The following is a 20,787-nucleotide window of genomic DNA, read 5'->3' on the forward strand; positions in this document are numbered from 1 at the left end:
CATTACCGCTGTCGTAAATAATTTGGCGTACCGTCGCACGCACGCTCGCTGCTTATCCAGCGCCGGCTCTGGGATGAACGATGTCCACAGACAAGCTAGAGTATGATCAATTGCGACATCAGAAACGAAGAAAAACTAAATAATGACGATTGTAACGCTTGACGTAAAGCAAGTCAAATTTGTAGTTTTCTTAAGTCTCATTAGAACTACAGAAACGCGAGATCTGGCAATCGTACAGTAGCTAAGTTTCCATCCACTTGTCAATCGAATTATCAGAAGTTCGGTAAAAAAAAACTAACGCGAGTAAAGCTGGTGAAAGTGTGTTTCCCTCCGACGGCTTTAAAGCGAATAGAAACCTGTGCGTAATGACGTCACATGCTGTTTTGCGATCAAATTGGTATATCGAATTGATTTGAGACATTTTAAGGTGTTTCCATTCATTTTCGCACTGAATCGCACAACATTCAAGCCAACATTTGCGAACAAAGTTTTGCTAGACAAAATGCAATTCATTATTTATTCGGCAAATAACGTTTCCATCAGCGTTTATCACATAAGCCGTATATCGATCAAGATAAAATTCAATGAGACCGAACACATTTCATTTGAGTCGATATTCATGAAATTCAATCGAATTTTACTGTTTGCATAAGGCATTTTTCATTCGATATCACTTAATTCGGATAAAAACGTGTGGATGGAAACATAGCTAGTGTGTGGTTATAGCCGATATAGGGCCGCAAAGCGGAGGCAGAAGTGCCGTTCACCGTTACGACTTGACGAACCACTGATACGAGTTTGGAAAACATTATTTTAAGGTAAAAAATCTTCCTTAGTGTTGCTTTAATACAAACTGTGTGTAAATTCATAAGTCAACAACATTGCTGAGTATTTTCTCCATAAAACTGCAGTGAACCAGAGACTTTGGTTTGAAATCGCTGATGTTCCTGACGTCACAAACTACCTTAACCAATCAGACCAACCTGCCGGAGGGCTTACGCATATCATTAACAGCGTACTATTAGGATTTTCTGTTGATATGAAAAATCTGGCAGATTTAGCAATAAAGCGGATATGATTACGATGTTATGATGAATTCCTTTTTCCACTGACGTTCTGAGTTGTTCAAAGCATGTCTTATGATTGAGATGGAGAACAGGAACATGGTTTATTTAACATTAGCAATAGTAGCCCATTATTAGCTGTTTTATAACACAGTCAAGCTAAAGGCTAATCATATTAATTACCGTTATGTGTCTGAGTTGTAAAGAGCGATAGTGCAGCGTTTACCTCAGTGTGTCGGCCGAGTGAATCTGAGCTGACGTAAGCGGAGGCGGGGCTCATTTGCATATTCCGCGTATAATAAACGAGGTAATTGTCGAGTTCAAGCTATTTTAAGTTTTTTTTTCACAGAAAAAAACGTTTAAATATGTCATTATGGTGATCAAAGATGAGTTTTAAGGGATAAAATGATTGACTACAGGGAGAATTTTCATATATTAAAGTATAAAATAATATGACATAAATATGTTTTTTTCCAATATAAGAAACTTTAAAAAAAAAAAAAAACTAAATATACACAGTGTAGGTTAGAAACACAGGACAAGAGTAGAAGAGCCAACTGTAGTAAAGTGTGTGTGTTATCGCGTGAAGCTACGAGAGCGGAAAATTATAAAATGGGAACGAGAGGAGATTTGACATGCGAGCTGAGTTCAATCAAGCTCAAATAAAACATAAAAATAAAACAAAACCAAAGGCTTGTTCTTGGATGACATCACAACACTGACGACCATTCAAAACTCGTTTAAAACGACAAACACGTTCGAGAAGGTTCCAGTAAAGACAGGAAACATCAAGTCTTAATTTAAGATGTTTAATATATTAAAGTATAAAATAATATGACACATCAGCAGGAGTCTTTGACAGTACAAAAGTCTTTGTTTTTTCCAATTTACAGTTTAAAATGACAAAAATATACACCTTTAAATACACATACACATCTTTCAGGCATAATCATTATAAAATATATAGATACTTGTTCCAAGGCACATTCATTTAGTGTTATATTCTCACAGTATCATTCCCAGATCAACAGATGAAGAAGAACTCACTTGCACACATGTAAACGTGACCCTTTCACACACAGCTTCATGTCTCAGTTATTGCACACGCAGTGGGACGTTCCTTCCAGTTTTGCGACATTGCTACCGACCAAGCGACGCTCCTCAGTCTGACTTCCTATTGGTCGATCCGAAGCCGTTATAAATCCCATTGTTGCCGTTGGGCTTCCCATTGGGAATGCCATTGTGGTTTCCGTCAGCGAGCCCGTTGGAGCGGAGATACTCTGTGAAGACCTTCTGATAAACGGGATGCGTCGTCAATAAGTCCTGCAGAGAAGCTTTAGGAGATACACAACCAATTAGCATTCGATATTAGAACACCACCGCTATCATCTTAGCTGAATACACATTAGAAGTATTGGGTTTCATCTTTCCGCTTACTCGAATTGTTTATGTGTCTATGTGGAGTTATTAATCTGCTTTAACACACACCATGTGTAAGTTCATAAGTCGACAGCATTGCTGAGTATTTTCTGCTTAAAACTGCAGTGAACCAAAGACAGTCTCAAAAACACGAATCGCTGGTGTTTCTGACGTCACACACTACCTTGACCAATCAGATCAACGTGTGATCGTCCACCAGTGGATCTCTGAGTGAGTGAGTGAGTGAGTGGAGGCGGGGCTCATTTGCATATTCATAGATCCGCACATACTACACGAGGCAAGGGTGTCGAGTTACATTCAAGATTTCTCAAGGCATGAAGAAGCCTGTTTGGTGGTCAGACAACGAAAAGGTTTTTTTACCCTCAGTGGGTCGCCCCCTGGTGGTCAGCGCAGAGAACATCTCTCCTATATCGTACTGCGGGATTCCCACCAGCGCCCCCATCAGGCCGGACAGATCGCCTGCGCTCAGCAACCCATCCTGGTCCGTGTCGAACCACTGCGAACACACACACACACACAATTAGGATTAAACTCTTGAGGAATGCATTTCATTAAGAGACTTTTACTGGCCGTAAATATTTTTTGCATGATTTCATTGAAGACTAAATCTAATCTAATTGCATGAATAGAACCCAAAAATCATATTGTGACATTTAGCCATTTATTGTTCTTAGAGATGCACGATACATCGGCCACCATATCGGTATCAGCCGATATATGTTCATTTTTAATGGTATCGTTATCGGTCTGATAAGAAATGTTGGCCGATATATTAAAGCTGATCAATAATGTGTTATTTCCTCCAGCTGAGACGCTTCAGATGCACACTGTTCAACACGATGCGTTTGAATCGCTTGAAATATGATTGGAATCACTTCAAAAAAGATCATAAAAAACAATAGAGTAAAGTAGTGCAAGTCTGTCATATCGGCTAATAACACATTTAATGAGAAGATTATAATTGTGGATTTTAATGGTGAGACTTTTGTTTTTGTAATAAGGCTCTCAAAAATTATATAAAATTTGGATTTAGATTAATCGGCCAATATATCGGTTATCGGCCAAATATAAATAATTATCGGTATCGGCCAAAATGTTAAAATGAGTGGATCTCTCTTTTTTTTTTTTTTTTTTTTTTTTATAAATCTCTTTCCACTGTTGTTTTTATGGAACAATAAAATGGAGCAATTATCAGAGATAACCTCAATAATTGTGCAAATAATTTTGCAATCCAAATAAGTGAACTTTTATTGCAGTTATATTACATTATAAATAACTAAATATATAAATAATGTACATTTTCACAGAATTAAAGTAAATAAATATGGGCCTAATTTTATTATAAATTGTATTTTGTATCGTGAGGATTAATTATTATTTTTATGTTTTTATTAGCAAACAATTTTATGAAACAAATCAATAAAGACATATATTCTTATTAAAAGTTGATATTATTATAAAATTGATTTATAAAAAAAATTAAGTTTAATAATAATTTCATTTTACAATACTAATATTAATGGCTGTCTTCATTTGCTTATAAACTGGACGGCGAGCATTTCTGGCCCTGCTGTCAATATTTCCCAGCACTCTTCTATAGTACACTGTAAAACACGACACGACACTGAACACACACTCACCGTGAACGCCGTGTGTATGAGAGACTCCAGACTCCTGAAGCCAGAAACGGCCGACACACTCAAACACACCTGCCTCATGTCCACCGTATCATCCTGCAAACACACACACTACTGCTCACACAAACACACACTAATGCTCACACAAACACACACACTACTGCTCACACAAACACACACTACTGCTCACACAAACACACACTAATGCTCACACAAACACACACTACTGCTCACACAAACACACACTAATGCTCACACAAACACACACTACTGCTCACACAAACACACACTACTGCTCACACAAACACACACTAATGCTCACACAAACACACACTACTGCTCACACAAACACACACTACTGCTCACACAAACACACACTACTGCTCACACAAACACACACTACTGCTCACACAAACACACACTACTGCTCACACAAACACACACTAATGCTCACACAAACACACACTACTGCTCACACAAACACACACTAATGCTCACACAAATACACACATCTGGTCATTTGTAAGTTGCTTTGTATTAGAGCAAATCTCTCTCACACACACACACACACACCTTTGAGTAAAGCGAGCAGATCTTCACTGCCATCTTTCTGTCCTTGAGCCCCAAAATAGAGGTCAGGTGATCGGCTGTTACCATGGCGCTCTGGCCTGAGTGACAGCTGTCAATCATGTCATTCATCATGGTCTCCACTCGAGCGTTCGTAACACTGCGGATGAGGAGAATGAAAGAGTGTGAGACAAACGTGTGGAGAGATACTGACACACACACACACACACACACACAGACACACGCACACGCACACACACACACACGCACACACACACACGCACACACACACACGCACACACGCACACACACACACACACACCCGTGTTTCTGGAGCAGTTGGAGAGCTGCCTGAGCCGGAGGTTCCAGTGGAATCGAGATGTTTCCGAGCTTTTCGACGGGAAAACGTCCCTCCATCACATAATCAGTGGCAGGAACACGGAGAGCTCTGTGAATAAGAGCATATTAATATTGCAGGTTAAATACACCTTACACTAATTATAACGTAAACGTGTTATTTGAGCTGTAAATTTGTCTAATTCATCTTGAACTTGAATTAACCAGGTCTAATACACGGGTGTTATTGTTCATATAAACTCATAATCATTTTAGTTAGTTGAAATAAAGCTGAAATTAAATCAAATATAACTAATGAAAAACGTAAAACTTAAAATGTAGTAATTGAAGTTCTAAAATAAAAATAAATTAAAGCTAAAGCGCATACAATTTTGCTAACTTCTAAAACTTAAACGGAGATTAAATTGTCCTTCTGAACTTGCGCACAGTGTCTCGCGGAACATTCAGTGCCTCCGCTACCGATGAAGTCTTTTCTGAACTTTTTTGTACCATTCTTTCGACTTATATTTCTAACTTGCAGTCAAACGTGACGCTCGCCGGTTCAGAGATGTCATGTGTTCCAGCTCAAGCACACCTGCTGCCGCTAATGAGCCCTTGATTAGCGAGACAACGCCGCGTTTGCAGGCTGTGAGGGATTCTAATGATCATTTTGAGACGGCAGAAGGCATTAAAACGTGCATTTTCACTTAAAACCACTTGAATATTTGTTGTGTTGATCGAGTTCACTGACTCTTGTTTGATTGGTTCATTGAGCAGCTGAAAGCCTGTCCACTAGATAGTCAGCAGAGCGTGAGACTGTGTCGTGACTCACTTGGCCATGAGTTTCTGTACGTTCTCAGCATATAAGTCCGGGTTTTCCTTCTCCTCCTGCGACGGCGTGTACACGGGCAGGAACTAGAACCAATCAGAGCAGAGAAGAATTATTGAGTGAGATTGTATTGGTCTCAGCTGTAACGTGATTGGCTCTCGCTCATGTCAATCAAATGAGGTCCGCCCACCTCCACAGTAACGCTGGTGTAGATCTGAACGGTGGTGTGCCAGAGAGAGCCGAGCCTGAGGAGAACAAACCAGACCAAACCAGATTAAACCAGACCAAACCAGATTAAACCAGACCAAACCAGACCAAACCAGATTAAACCAGATTAAACCAGATTAAACCAGACCAAACCAGACCAAACCAGATTAAACCAGACCAAACCAGACCAAACCAGATTAAACCAGACCAAACCAGATTAAACCAGATTAAACCAGATTAAACCAGATTAAACCAGGACCAGACACAAACATACAACTTGATTTCAAGTCTGATCACACACAAAGTATAACTGTATTTACTTAAGAGCTAAATTGTTTCTTTTGATTTTTGTCATAAAAAAATACATATATAATCTCTATAGAAAAAATGATAAATAAAAATATATCAAAAAGAAACGGCACAAAAAAACATTTCTTACCACGACAATCCTTTCCAAGTCCACCGAACTGTGTCCTGCAAAAGATTAAAGGGGTCATGACATGAGAAACCAAATTTGCCCTGATCTTTTGGTATATAAGAGGTCTTTGTACCATTAAAACGTCCTGCAAGTTTCATAGCTTAAGACGTCCTCCCCATTATAAACGAATCATTTATTTAATCAAGCTCTAAATACAGCTCGTTCTGGATCCATGGTAAGAAGTGACGTCACGGTACGAAGTGACGTGCCAGCGTTTGCATATGACCGCCTCCAGCACAAGACAACTACGCTTAAAGCGCAAGACAACTACGCTCATTTCGTATCGTTGTCGCGCCCGCGCGCCGCGCGCCTCACAAGTGTTCAGTCGCCGGACAGCGAGTGGGTCTGTGTACAGGGAGATTACGACGCCGCAGATGTGCTGTTCCTGGCTGTGGACAAACAACATCTTTGAATACGCTGCGAAAGATCCAGACGTCAGGGAAAAATGGATGCACTTTATTTTTTTGCGGACGTCTCAGTCACGACAGTGTTAGTTTAAGCGTTTGTTCTGTACATTTTAAGGATGACAGTTTTGAGCTTTGCCAGAAAACTGTTGCTCAAAGATAAGTCTGTGCCGACTATTCTGGGCTCAACATCGACGACGCAAACTGTAAGTAATGTATTTAAAACTTTAAACTACTTTTTAAATACGCTGAAAGATCCAGTCGTCAGGGGAAAATGGATGCACTTTATTTTTTGCGGACGTCCCAGTCACGGCAGTGTTAATGTAAGTGTTTGCTCTATAAATTATAAGGATGACTGTTTTGAGGAAAAAATCCCAATATGATGCTTGGCTTTGCCAGAAAACTGTTGCTCAAAGATAAGTCTGTGCCGACTCTTCTGGGCTCAATAACGACGACGCAAACGTACTTTTTACCATGGCTAATATAAACACATTTGTATAAGAGAATCTTGAAAATATGTCGCCTTTCTAGTAGGGCTACATGTGATAGAAAATTAAAAATGTTGCCTTTATCAATGCTGCATCTTCAAAGATGGCCTGTCTGTGCATGCATTTTTGTCCGTGGTACACCCTATCATGTCATTGGAATTAGTTAAATAATGTTAAACTGTTAGCAAATTAAGCTATAGGATAATTATGCAACAATAATCCGTTTTCAAGTGTCTCGGGTTAATTTTTTTTTATTAATTCAAAATAGTTTCACTTTCCATGTGGACACGGGCTGATCCAGTCTTCGTTGTTGTGGTCATGGTTCATTTTCCTCTGATTCTGGCTCAAACATAATAAGGCTTTATCATTGCAAGAGCCATCGCTTCGCATGCATCACCCGCTATTAAACAGTTACGCCGAATCCGCAAACGTTCTGGCTGGGGGCGTTAATAATTGATGCATAGGCACTGACGTTAGCCAATCATAACAGTGGGCGTTAACACTGAACTCTTAAAGGGGAAACACCCCCAAAACAGACTGTTTGACTCAGAGGATGAGAAACGGGGAAAAGGTCATAAATCACTACATTTTAAAAGTTTTTTGTAAAAAAAACTATAGTAATACTATAATTGCACCTAAGGGATCATAATAATTAAATAAAAAAAACCATGTCATGACCCCTTTAAGGAATGTTTTATATATCTATGCAAGTGTGAAATACACACAACCTCACACACACACACACACACACACACACACACACACACACGCACACACACACACACGCACACACAAACACTGTGTGATTGAGTGAGGTTGTAATGTCTCATCATGTACTGCTGCTTCAGTCGTGCACACACACACACACGCACACACACACTGCTGCTTCAGTCGTGCACACACACACACACGCACACACACACTGCTGCTTCAGTCGTGCACACACACACACACGCACACACACACTGCTGCTTCAGTCGTGCACACACACACACACACGCACACACACACTGCTGCTTCAGTCGTGCACACACACACACACGCACACACACACTGCTGCTTCAGTCGTGCACACACACACACACACGCACACACACAAGGATTTGAGATTGAGTGAGGTTGTAATGTCTAGCTGTCATCATGTACTGCTGCTTCAGTCGTGCACACACACACACACAGCTGCTTCCGGCGTGCACACACACATATACACACACACACGCACGCACACACACACACACAGACACACGCACGTACGGCTACTTCAGTCGTACACACACACACATACGCGCACACAGACACACACATACACACTGCTGCTTCAGGCGTGCACACACACACACACACACACACACACTGCTGCTTCAGTCGTGCACACACACGCACACGAACACACACACTGCTGCTTCAGTCGTGCACACACACACTGCTGCTTCAGTCGTGCACACACACACACACACACACACACTGCTGCTTCAGTCGTGCACACACACACACACACACACACACTGCTGCTTCAGTCGTGCACACACACACACACACACTGCTGCTTCAGTCGTGCACACACACACTGCTGCTTCAGTCGTGCACACACACACACACACACACACACACACACTGCTGCTTCAGTCGTGCACACACACACACACACACACACACTGCTGCTTCAGTCGTGCACACACACACACACACACACACACTGCTGCTTCAGTCGTGCACACACACACACACTGCTGCTTCAGTCGTGCACACACACACACGAACACACACACTGCTGCTTCAGTCGTGCACACACACACACACACGCACACAAACACACACACTGCTGCTTCAGTCGTGCACACACACACACACACACACACACACTGCTGCTTCAGTCGTGCACACACACACACACACACACACTGCTGCTTCAGTCGTGCACACACACACACACTGCTGCTTCAGTCGTGCACACACACACACACACACACACTGCTGCTTCAGTCGTGCACACACACACACACTGCTGCTTCAGTCGTGCACACACACACACGAACACACACACTGCTGCTTCAGTCGTGCACACACACACACACACACACACGCACACAAACACACACACTGCTGCTTCAGTCGTGCACACACACACTGCTGCTTCAGTCGTGCACACACACACACACACGCACACAAACACACACACTGCTGCTTCAGTCGTGCACACACACACTGCTGCTTCAGTCGTGCACACACACACACACACACACACACACACACACACACACACACACACACACACACACACACACACACACACACACACACTGCTGCTTCAGTCGTGCACACACACACACACACACACACTGCTGCTTCAGTCGTGCACACACACACACACTGCTGCTTCAGTCGTGCACACACACACACACACACACACACTGCTGCTTCAGTCGTGCACACACACACACACTGCTGCTTCAGTCGTGCACACACACACACGGACACACACACTGCTGCTTCAGTCGTGCACACACACACACACACACACACGCACACAAACACACACACTGCTGCTTCAGTCGTGCACACACACACTGCTGCTTCAGTCGTGCACACACACACTGCTGCTTCAGTCGTGCACACACACACTGCTGCTTCAGTCGTGCACACACACACTGCTGCTTCAGTCGTGCACACACACGCACACAAACACACACACACTGCTGCTTCAGGCGTGCACACACACACACACACACACACGAACACACACACTGCTGCTTCAGGCGTGCACACACACACACACACACACACACACACACACACACACACACACACACTGCTGCTTCAGTCGTGCACACGAACACACACACACACACACTGCTGCTTCAGGCGTGCCCATATATAATCATCAAGGTTTTCTGTTGCATAATCGCTGCTAATTGTATCCATGAAGGCTGTGCTGCAGACTCGGACTCACCGGCGCCCCGGGGTAGTGGAGCAGGACCGGCTGGACGGGGACTCCTGCCAGAAACGCACCTGTTCAGATGACATGATATTCACACAAAACTATAATCAATAAACATAATCAATAGTTACATACTTATCAAACCGTTCTCAACGATGTACACGACTGGTCAGGACTCTTATTTCTCTGTGTGTGTGTGTGTGTGTGTGTGTGTGTGTGTGTGTGTGTGTGTGTGTGTGTGTTTCACACCAGGTTTGAATTTGAGAAGAGCTCGGCCATTAGTCGTTGTTCCTTCTGGAAACATGAGCATCTGCCGAAAGAAGTGGAGCACAACATGAGATTAAACACAACAGAACATGACAAACCAACTGTGTGTGTGTGTGTGTGTGTGTGTGTGTGTGTGTGTGTGTGTGTGAGAGAGTGAGTGTGAGAGTTAGAGTGAGTGTGAGAGTGAGTGAGAGAGTGTGAGAGTGAGTGAGTGAGTGTGAGAGTGAGTGAGTGAGTGAGTGAGTGAGTGTGAGAGTGTGAGAGTGAGTGAGTGAGTGTGAGAGTGAGTGAGTGAGTGTGAGAGTGAGTGAGAGAGTGTGAGAGTGAGTGAGTGAGTGTGAGAGTGTGAGAGTGAGTGAGTGAGTGTGAGAGTGAGTGAGTGAGTGAGTGAGTGTGAGAGTGTGAGTGAGAGAGTGTGTTAATGAGTGTGAGAGTGAGTGAGTGTGAGAGTGAGTGAGAGTGAGAGAGTGAGTGAGAGAGAGAGTGTGTGAGTGTGAGAGTGAGTGTGAGTGTGAGTGAGTGAGAGAGTGAGAGAGTGAGTGAGTGTGAGTGAGAGTGAGTGAGAGTGAGTGTGAGTGAGTGAGAGTGAGTGAGTGTGAGTGTGAATGAGTGTGAGAGTGAGTGAGAGTGAGAGAGTGAGTGAGTGTGAGAGTGAGAGAGTGAGTGAGTGTGAATGAGTGTGAGTGAGAGAGTGAGTGAGAGAGTGAGTGAGAGTGAGTGTGAGTGAGTGTGAATGAGTGTGAGAGTGAGTGAGAGTGAGTGAGAGTGTGAGTGTGAGTGAGTGAGAGAGTGAGAGAGTGAGAGAGTGAGAGTGAGTGAGAGTGTGAGTGAGAGTGAGAGAGTGAGTGTGAGTGAGTGAGAGAGAGTGAGTGAGAGAGAGTGAGTGAGAGTGAGTGTGAGAGTGAGAGTGAGTGTGAGTGAGTGAGAGAGAGTGAGTGAGTGAGAGAGTGAGTGAGTGTGAGTGAGTGAGAGTGAGTGAGAGTGAGTGTGAGTGTGAATGAGTGTGAGAGTGAGTGAGTGAGAGTGAGTGTGAGTGAGTGAGAGAGTGAGTGTGAGAGTGAGTGAGTGTGAGAGTGAGTGAGAGTGAGTGTGAATGAGTGTGAATGAGTGTGAGAGTGAGTGAGTGTGAGAGTGAGTGTGAGTGAGTGAGTGTGAGAGTGAGTGAGTGTGAGTGAGTGTGTGAGTGAGTGTGTGAGTGAGTGAGTGTGTGTGTGAGAGTGAGTGAGTGTGTGTGTGAGAGTGAGTGTGAGAGTGAGTGTGAGAGTGAGTGTGAGAGTGAGTGTGAGAGTGAGTGTGAGAGTGAGTGTGAGAGTGAGTGTGAATGAGTGTGAGTGTGAATGAGTGTGAGTGTGAATGAGTGTGCGAGTGTGAATGAGTGTGAGAGTGAGTGTAAGAGAGTGTGAATGAGTGTGAGTGTAAGAGTGAGTGTGAGTGAGTGAGAGTGAGTGAGTGTGAGAGTGAGTGAGAGTGAGTGTGAATGAGTGTGAGAGTGAGTGAGTGTGAGTGAGAGTGAGTGTGAATGAGTGTGAGAGTGAGTGTGAGTGAGTGAGTGTGAGAGTGAGTGAGTGTGAGTGAGTGTGAGTGAGTGTGAGTGAGTGTGAGAGTGTGTGAGAGTGTGTGAGAGTGAGTGTGAGAGTGAGTGTGAGTGAGTGAGTGTGTAAGAGTGAGTGTGTGTGAGTGTGTGAGTGAGTGTGAATGAGTGTGAGAGTGTGAATGAGTGTGAGAGTGAGTGTAAGAGTGTGAATGAGTGTGAGAGTGAGTGTAAGAGTGAGTGTGAATGAGTGTGAGTGTAAGAGTGAGTGTGAGTGTGAATGAGTGTGAGAGTGAGTGTAAGAGTGAGTGTGAGAGTGAGTGTGAGAGAGTGTGAATGAGTGTGAGCGAGTGTGAGAGTGAGTGTGAGAGAGTGTGAATGAGTGTGAGCGAGTGTGAGAGTGAGTGTGAGAGAGTGTGAATGAGTGTGAGAGTGTGAATGAGTGTGAGTGAGCGAGTGTGAGCGAGAGTGAGTGTGAATGAGTGTGAGCAAGTGTGAGTGAGAGTGAGTGAGTGAGAGAGAGAATGAGTGAGAATGAGTGAGAATGAGTGTGAGAGTGTGTGAGAGTGAGTGAGTGAGTGAGTGAGTGTGAGTGTGAAAGTGAGTGAGTGAGTGAGTGAGTGTGAGTGTGAAAGTGAGTGAGTGAGTGAGTGAGTGTGAGTGTGAAAGTGAGTGAGTGAGTGAGTGAGTGAGTGAGTGTGAGTGTGAAAGTGAGTGAGTGAGTGAGTGAGTGAGTGAGTGTGAAAGTGAGTGAGTGAGTGAGTGAGTGAGTGAGTGAGTGAGTGAGTGAGTGAGTGAGTGAGTGAGTGTGAGTGAGTGAGTGAGTGTGAGTGAGTGAGTGAGTGAGTGAGTGAGTGAGTGAGTGAGCGAGTGAGTGAGTGAGCGAGCGAGTGAGTGAGCGAGTGAGTGTGGTTACCTGAGGCCAGTGGTCGTCTGATGTGACTCTCTCACGGATCTGAGACACACATTTCTTCCTGGATTCAGGATCTTTCCGGTTCACCAACACTGCCTGATTAAACTCCAACAGCGCTGGGACGGACACACAGATCATCACAGATTTCAAGTGTGTGTTTGAATAGTTTGAACATTATTAAAAAATAATCATTATCCACAACTACAGTAAAACTTGGTAACCATTTATTCAATTAGCAGAAGCTTTTATCCAGAGTTACACACAAGCAGGGTTATTATTGAACTAATCTAAACCTTTCAGGGAAAATAATAAAGACTGAGGGAGCCGTTGAAGCTCAGTGAAGTCATGTGACCGTACTGCAGTGTGTTTATTGCCTAAGTTTAGCTTTTTACTGATTGTATTTATGCTTCAAAAGTTGTGTTAATTTCTGAAAATTATCATGATGAACAAAACATGTGTCAAGATGAACAAAACAAGAATCAAAATTTTCGTGTGGAGCACTTTATCCTGGACAGATGCACTTTTATCATGGACAGATGCACTTTTATGATGGATAGATGCACTTTTATGATGGATAGATGCACTTTTATGATGATAGATGCACTTTTATGATGGACAGATGCACTTTTATCATGGATAGATGGACTTTTATGATGGACAGATTCACTTTTATGATGGACAGATGCACTTTTATGATGGTGAGATGCACTTTTATAATGGAGAGATGCACTTTTATGATAGATAGATGCACTTTTATGATGGATAGATGCACATTTCTGATGGACAGATGCACTTTTATGATGGAGAGATGCACTTTTATGATAGATAGATGCACTTTTATGATGGATAGATGCACATTTATGATGGATAGATGCACTTTTATCATGGACAGATGCACTTTTATCATGGATAGATGCACTTTTATCATGGACAGATGCACTTTTATGATGGACAGTTGCACTTTTAACATGGATAGATGCACTTTTATCATGGATAGATGCACTTTTATCATGGATAGATGCACTTTTATGATGGACAGATGCACTTTTATGATGGACAGTTGCACTTTTAACATGGATAGATGCACTTTTATCATCGATAGATGCACTTTTATCGACTTCAAAACAGAAATGGCCATTTACTGCCATTATAAAATATGAAACTATTGGTTCAATTCCAGCACCTCACCTCCTACAACAGGGAGTTTGGAGTTCTCGTATCGCGACACAACGGTCGGCAAGCCCGTCACGCCCAGAATCAGCATGTCCATGAACCCGCTGTGAGGCGCCACGGCCAAGACCGGAGCTTCCCTCGGGCCCGCCTGACGCCCTCGGACCTTAATCCACAAGAAACCCAGAGAAAAGAAGACGGCCCGACCGAGGAAGAGCATGATGTGGTGGAAGAGCCAGCGACGCCAGCCCTGCACAGGCTCCGCCCGGTCCGCCTCGGAAAGGCCGGCCAATCGCAGGCGAGCGATGAGCCACATGAGCAAGAAGAAGAGGGTGGCGAGGGTGATGCGGACCGGAAACAGGACCACGCCCAGAATGAATCCCTGAGAGAAACATCAAAAGCGTTTTATTGGTCAGATAAGTCACATGGCTCAAGTTTAAGTCGAGTCTCAAGTCTTCATGTCGAGTCTCAATTCTTTTTTTAAGCAGTAAATAAAGAGATGTCTTATCAATCAAAAGTTCAGTATGGCATACCACAAGGCTCAGCACTAGGACCGCTGCTGTTCACTCTGTACATGCTACCATTAGGAGATATCATTAGGAAACATGGAATTAGCTTTCACTGTTATGCCGACGATACTCAGCTGTATATTTCTTCAAAACCTAACGAAACCTACCAATTCACAAAATTAATGGAATGCATAGCAGATATAAAAAACTGGATGACTAGCAATTTCCTAATACTTAATTCAGAAAAAACAGAGATTCTAATTATTGGACAAAAACTTCCACACGTAATAACCTAGAGTACTGTCTAACACTTGATGGCTGCTCTGTTAAGTCTTCGTCGTCGGTTAGGAACCTGTGTGTGCTCTTTGATACCAATCTTTCATTTGAAAGTCACGTGTCTAGTATCTGTAAAACCAAATTTTTTCATCTACTATATATCTAAATTACGCCATATTCTCTCAATGAAAAATGCAGAACAATTAGTTCATGCGTTCATCACCTCAAGGCTAGATTATTGTAATGCTCTACTGGGTGGTTGCCCTGCACGCTTAATAAACAAACTACAGCTAGTTCAAAACGCAGCAGCTCGAGTTCTTACCAGAACCAGGAAGTATGACCATATTAGCCCCGTTCTGTCAACACTGCACTGGCTGCCTATTAAACATCGTATACATTTTTAAATATTGCTGATTACTTACAAAGCACTAAATGGTTTAGCTCCGCAGTTCTTGAGCGAGCTCTTAACGCATTATAGTCCTTCACGTCTACTGCGATCTGAAAATTCCGGCCAGTTAATAATACCTAGAATATCAGAATCGACTGCTGGCGGTAGATCATTTTCCTATTTATCACCAAAACTTTGGAACAGTCTTCCTACCATTGTCCGGGAAGCAGACACACTCTGTCAGTTCAAAGCTAGATTAAAGACACATCTCTTTGGCCTAGCATTCACATAATGCATTATAGACTTCTATAACTCAATGTTAGGCTGCATAGTTTAGAACAGCCGGGACCGGGAACACTTCCCATAAATCCTGATATACTTGGTACATCATAAGAAGGATGGCGTCTATGCTAATATTAGTCTCTCTGTTTATCCGAGGTTTACCGCTGTCCGCCGGATCCAGGCCGTATCCAGATCTGATGAAGGACCAGCGCCTGGACACGACGACAACACAGTCCTGAAGTGTCACTAGTCTCTCCCCTGTGAAGGCCTCCTTCCCTTTACCAGATACAGATAAAATGTTGATGGGATGTGCGCGCCGTCTGCGTTTTCGCTGGTTTGCGTTTTTGAGGTTTGCGCAGAAAAAACGGATAATCGTTTGCACCTTTGAACCTATTTCAGGGAGTGCATTCTCGAGACACCAGCCACTGTTTGTGCGGATGGGCGGCCGAAGCACGTTAAGGGTTTTCTGTTAGAACGGTGTAATGTTAGCGGCATAAGTTAATGAGTAATGATCTTTACAACTTCACTGTTACACTAATTTCTATTATCACTGTAAAGCTGCTTTGAAACAATTCATACTGTTAAAAGCGCTGTATAAAAAAAGGTGACTTGACTTTTGTGTCGAGTCTCAAGTCTTCTTTATGTCATGTCGTGTCTCAACTCTTCATGTCGAGTCTCAAGTCTTCTTTATGTCGAGTCTCAAGTCAACTTTATGTCGTGTCGTGTCTCAACTCTTCATGTCGAGTCTCAAGTCTTCTTCATGTTGAGTCTCAAGTCTTCTTTATGTCGAGTCTCAAGTTGAGTCTCAAGTCTTCTTTATGTCGAGTCTCAAGTCTTCTTCATGTCGAGTCTCAAGTCTTCTTTATGTCATGTCGTGTCTCAACTCCTCATGTCGAGTCTCAAGTCTCGACATAAAGAATTATGTCGAGTCTCAAGTCTTCTTTATGTCATGTCGTGTCTCAACTCTTCATGTCGAGTCTCAAGTCTTCTTTATGTCGAGTCTCAAGTCTTCTTTATGTCGAGTCTCAAGTCTTTATGTCGAGTCTCAAGTCTTCTTTATGTCGAGTCTCAAGTCTTCTTTATGTCGAGTCTCAAGTCTTCTTTATGTCGAGTCTCAAGTCTTCTTTATGTCGAGTCTCAAGTCTTCTGTATGTTGAGTCTCAATTCTTCTTTATGTCGAGTCTTAAGTCTTCTTTATGTCGAGTCTCAAGTCTTCTTTATGTCGAGTCTCAAGTCTTCTTTATGTCGAGTCTCAAGACTTCTTTATGTCGAGTCTCAAGTCTTCTTTATGTCGAGTCTCAAGTCTTCTTCATGTCGAGTCTCAAGTCTTCTTTATGTCATGTCGTGTCTCAACTCTTCATGTTGAGTCTCAAGTTGAGTCTCAAGTCATCTTTATGTCGAGTCTCAAGTTGAGTCTCAAGTCATCTTTATGTCGAGTCTCAAGTTGAGTCTCAAGTCTTCTTTATGTCGAGTCTCAAGTTGAGTCTCAAGTCTTCTTTATGTCGAGCCTTAAGTTGAGTCTCAAGTCATCTTTATGTCATGTCGAGTCTCAAGTCTTTTTTATGTCAAGTCTAAAATTGAGTCTCAAGTCTTCTTTATGTTGAGTCTCAAGTCTTCTTTATGTTGAGTCTCAAGTTTAGTCTCAAATCTTTATTTCGAGTCTCAAGTCTTCTTCATGTTGAGTCTCAAGTCTTCTTTATGACGAGTCTCAAGTCATCAAATTTGGGACTCAAGAATGTAATGGGAAGCCAGTGAAGGGACGATAAAATAGGGGGGATACGTATTATGATATATATTTTTTATAGGGTCCCTCTTTTTAGACCCAATCAAAAGTCTTGGAGATTGAGGGAGACCAGTGTAACAAATTAGCTCAAAGGGGAAATACTAATAATAAATCATAACTTGTTATGATTAATTATGAATATTTGGATCAGTTAATCGGATTAACTTGATGTAGCTTAATTCATATTACAATCAATTAATCAGTTCACCCAGCGAACACTTTTGATTACTCGTTGATTCTAAGAAAAGGTTTTTTTTCATGGCCACAGAAAAAGTATTATTTCTTAGGAATACATCGCTCAGAGCGCCACGAGATCAGAAATCGTTAAATTGTTTTTCATTGTAAGCAGAGAATCAAAAACAAATGCGTATTGTTGTACACAAGTTTTATAAACTAAATTACAAACAACTAATCTAAACGTACACACGATCACACATACGTGGGTAAAATGGTAAGTGACAGGAGGAAACCTCATTAAGAGTTATTATTAAACCTCTGTTTAAAATGGGCTTGCGGTGGAAGCAGTGTGTGACGGCTTTGAAGAAGATGTCATTGAAGAAGACCTGTGCGGGGGCTTTTTAACCTCTGAGGATGGCCTCTCCTCCTGGGGTTCAGTGAGCCAATCCAACTTAAGCTTTCGGAGGGCACGTTTACGATCCTTTGTCTCAAGCAGATCGTTTGCATATGTAACTGGATTGGTTGCTGATGAAAAAACTATTAAAGATTCTTGTAATACTAATATGTTGCACAGGTATGATATACATGATCATGCAGCTCATCAAAATACCAGTTAGTAGATACCCAGGCCAGAATGATACATATGCGACCTTAATTAATCGAATAATAATTAAATATTCATTACAGGATTAGGGTAATACTAGGGCTGGGCAAAAATATATATTTTTCGATTAAACGTTTTTTTTTAATGTGGTCGATTCAAAATCCAAAGGCCACGAATGGATTTTTTCCCATATTTATTTATCGATCACCCAGAAGCCAGAATTAGTTTCCCTCCACTGTTCATAGGCTTCCACGTTACAGCTAATGCTGTTTATGTGTGTTTTATCTTAAACATTTGATCAAGGCATGCCACTGTTCTGACTTGAATCGAGAATCAGAAATTGGATCAAACATCTGAATTGATACCCAGCTCTAATTAATACATAGGCAAAAGCACTATAAAAGAATGTGTGACCACATAGGGAAATGGGATACATGTTTATACAGTTCTCAAATGGTTATAGAATATATAGGATTAAAAGGGTTTATTTCTGCTTCTCAACAAGAATTAAGTGAGAGTCAAAACTCTCTGCAAATTCCTTCTGGGTCATAAAAGTCTTATCAGTCTTAATGTGTCCTGTCTAGCCTAGAATTAAAACCTCTGTTTATTCCTCAATTACCTGCAGAAAATTGTGTCGTCAACCCCTTGATATCATTTACATGGAATGAAACCGTGGTGTCAAGCCTTACTGGAAGGAATAACTGAGAATCGTCCACATAACAGTGATTTTAAAGGTTGTATTTCTGATAAAATGTCGGACAAGGGAAAACAATAAAGGTCCCAAAACTGAGCCCTGAGGCACACCACTCAAGACAGGTGCAGATGATGAGGAAAATGTTCCTAAATTACAGAAAAAAAATATGCTCAAGGTAAAACCAAACCACTGTAGTACAGTCTAGTTGTTCAAGAAGAATGTTATAGTTAATGGTATCACACGTTTGCGACCCCTGACTCGGCCCTATGTAATGATTGAACATTTTTAAACTCTGGACTGGACATTTTAACATTTTAGAAACCTTGCAAATCACTGTTCCCATAATGTTTTACCAACATAAATGTGTCAGTTGGACAAATTTTATCTGATGTATTGAACGTTCGCACTAAGGGGTGAGTGGAGCACAAACTAACGCAGCGCTAGTTGTAACACACATGGTTTAAAACTTTCCACACATACCAGCATGACCAAACTCATTACATTTACTAGTTGCCATATCCAACACTATATAGACTATATAACACTATATTGAGCAAAAATTACATGAGCCGGGTTTAAATCCCAGTTGCTCAGGCGGGGCATGTTGTCACACTGCGTTACAATAAGCCCCTATTAGAACTATGCTATTCTATTCTATACTTTTATGAATTCTATTGAGAAACCATGAGAAAAAATGTGAATAAAGACTGAGAGTCCATGTTTAGAAATGATTAATTATGATGTTTTGAACTATGCTGTATAGTTGTGTTGTGGTGTGTTTGTTGTCAAAAACAAAAAGTCGTTTTTAGCCTAATTATTGAAAACATTTAATTATTGTATAATTGTATTTTATTGACAAAATATTTTAGTTTGTCTTGTTTTTTGTTATTGTTGATTAGATCAGGATCATTTATTTTGGTAAGTAACGTTACTCGTACAATAACTGTGATCATGAAGAGCTTGCTAAATGAACCCTGGACTTTATTTGGCAACAATGACCAGCTGACTGAACAATAATGCTTTCATAAAGTTTAAACAGAACTGTGAGCTGAAAAGAGTTTAAATTAGAAAGGAAATACTGGATGTGCAGCAATATTAAATTCACCACGGTAAAATACCATAGTCAGCACAGCTAGCCTAAGTGTCTTTAAAATGTAAGATCGAAGCAAACATTTATATAATTTTATGATTCTACAGTTTGGTTGCTGCTAGGTTACATCACACAACACAACAAGACATGATGCATTTGACATGATTATGCAAAATATTGAAAGCAGAAAAATCTCTTTAAAACAATCAAAATACGTGTACACTCCTGTGAGTCTACATTTAGACCACATCTGATGTCTGACAGCAGTTTGATAACAGTTCCATTCAAAATCACTGCTTATGTTTTAGCATTATGCGTAATTTGTTGGATTAAAAATACTGTGTATCTACAATAAAAATACTTTCAAGGATATTTCTGTAGGCTATTGTGATGCCTTATATTTTAGTAGCCTAGGTTCTCTTTCAAGGGGATCATGTCCTCCTTGGAATAAAACAGTTTGGAAAAGCCCCGGGCTAAAGAACCGGTCGGTTTATAGTTCACCGGCCACTAGTTTAATAAATCGTTTAAAATAATTAAAATAATCGTTAAACGTTTATTCTTTTGACAAAAATCGGTGAACTTTTAACAGCGAGTTCAATGACAGCCATTGATAATTACCAGTTTTAACAACAATCGCTGTAGTAACAGTAGTATTTGTCGCAAAGTTCGGTTACCATGGTTATTTTCGTAAAAGTTCACGCGAGCGTACGCGTTT

The 20,787-nt window shown here is 41.6% G+C and overlaps 1 protein-coding gene across 1 annotated transcript in view; it reads right to left on the minus strand.

The window, feature by feature from the left end:
- Positions 1-1,860: 1,860 nt before the first annotated feature.
- Positions 1,861-20,787, minus strand: part of lpcat4 (lysophosphatidylcholine acyltransferase 4) — a 19,366-nt gene continuing 439 nt past the window's right edge. Inside the window, exons 2-13 of the mRNA XM_079602744.1 lie at positions 14,288-14,651; positions 13,103-13,215; positions 10,638-10,698; positions 10,401-10,459; positions 6,520-6,554; positions 6,064-6,118; positions 5,877-5,959; positions 5,031-5,156; positions 4,715-4,868; positions 4,145-4,237; positions 2,865-3,000; positions 1,861-2,398 (exon numbers count right to left, since the gene is read on the minus strand). Of these exons, the coding sequence (XP_079458870.1) occupies positions 2,226-2,398; positions 2,865-3,000; positions 4,145-4,237; positions 4,715-4,868; positions 5,031-5,156; positions 5,877-5,959; positions 6,064-6,118; positions 6,520-6,554; positions 10,401-10,459; positions 10,638-10,698; positions 13,103-13,215; positions 14,288-14,651 (1,452 nt within the window). The 3' untranslated portion in view covers positions 1,861-2,225. The remainder of the gene's footprint in view (positions 2,399-2,864; positions 3,001-4,144; positions 4,238-4,714; positions 4,869-5,030; positions 5,157-5,876; positions 5,960-6,063; positions 6,119-6,519; positions 6,555-10,400; positions 10,460-10,637; positions 10,699-13,102; positions 13,216-14,287; positions 14,652-20,787) is intronic.

The sequence above is a fragment of the Phoxinus phoxinus genome, assembly GCF_949152265.1.
Source record: "Phoxinus phoxinus genome assembly, chromosome: 2".
In the NCBI taxonomy this organism is placed as follows: domain Eukaryota; kingdom Metazoa; phylum Chordata; class Actinopteri; order Cypriniformes; family Leuciscidae; genus Phoxinus; species Phoxinus phoxinus.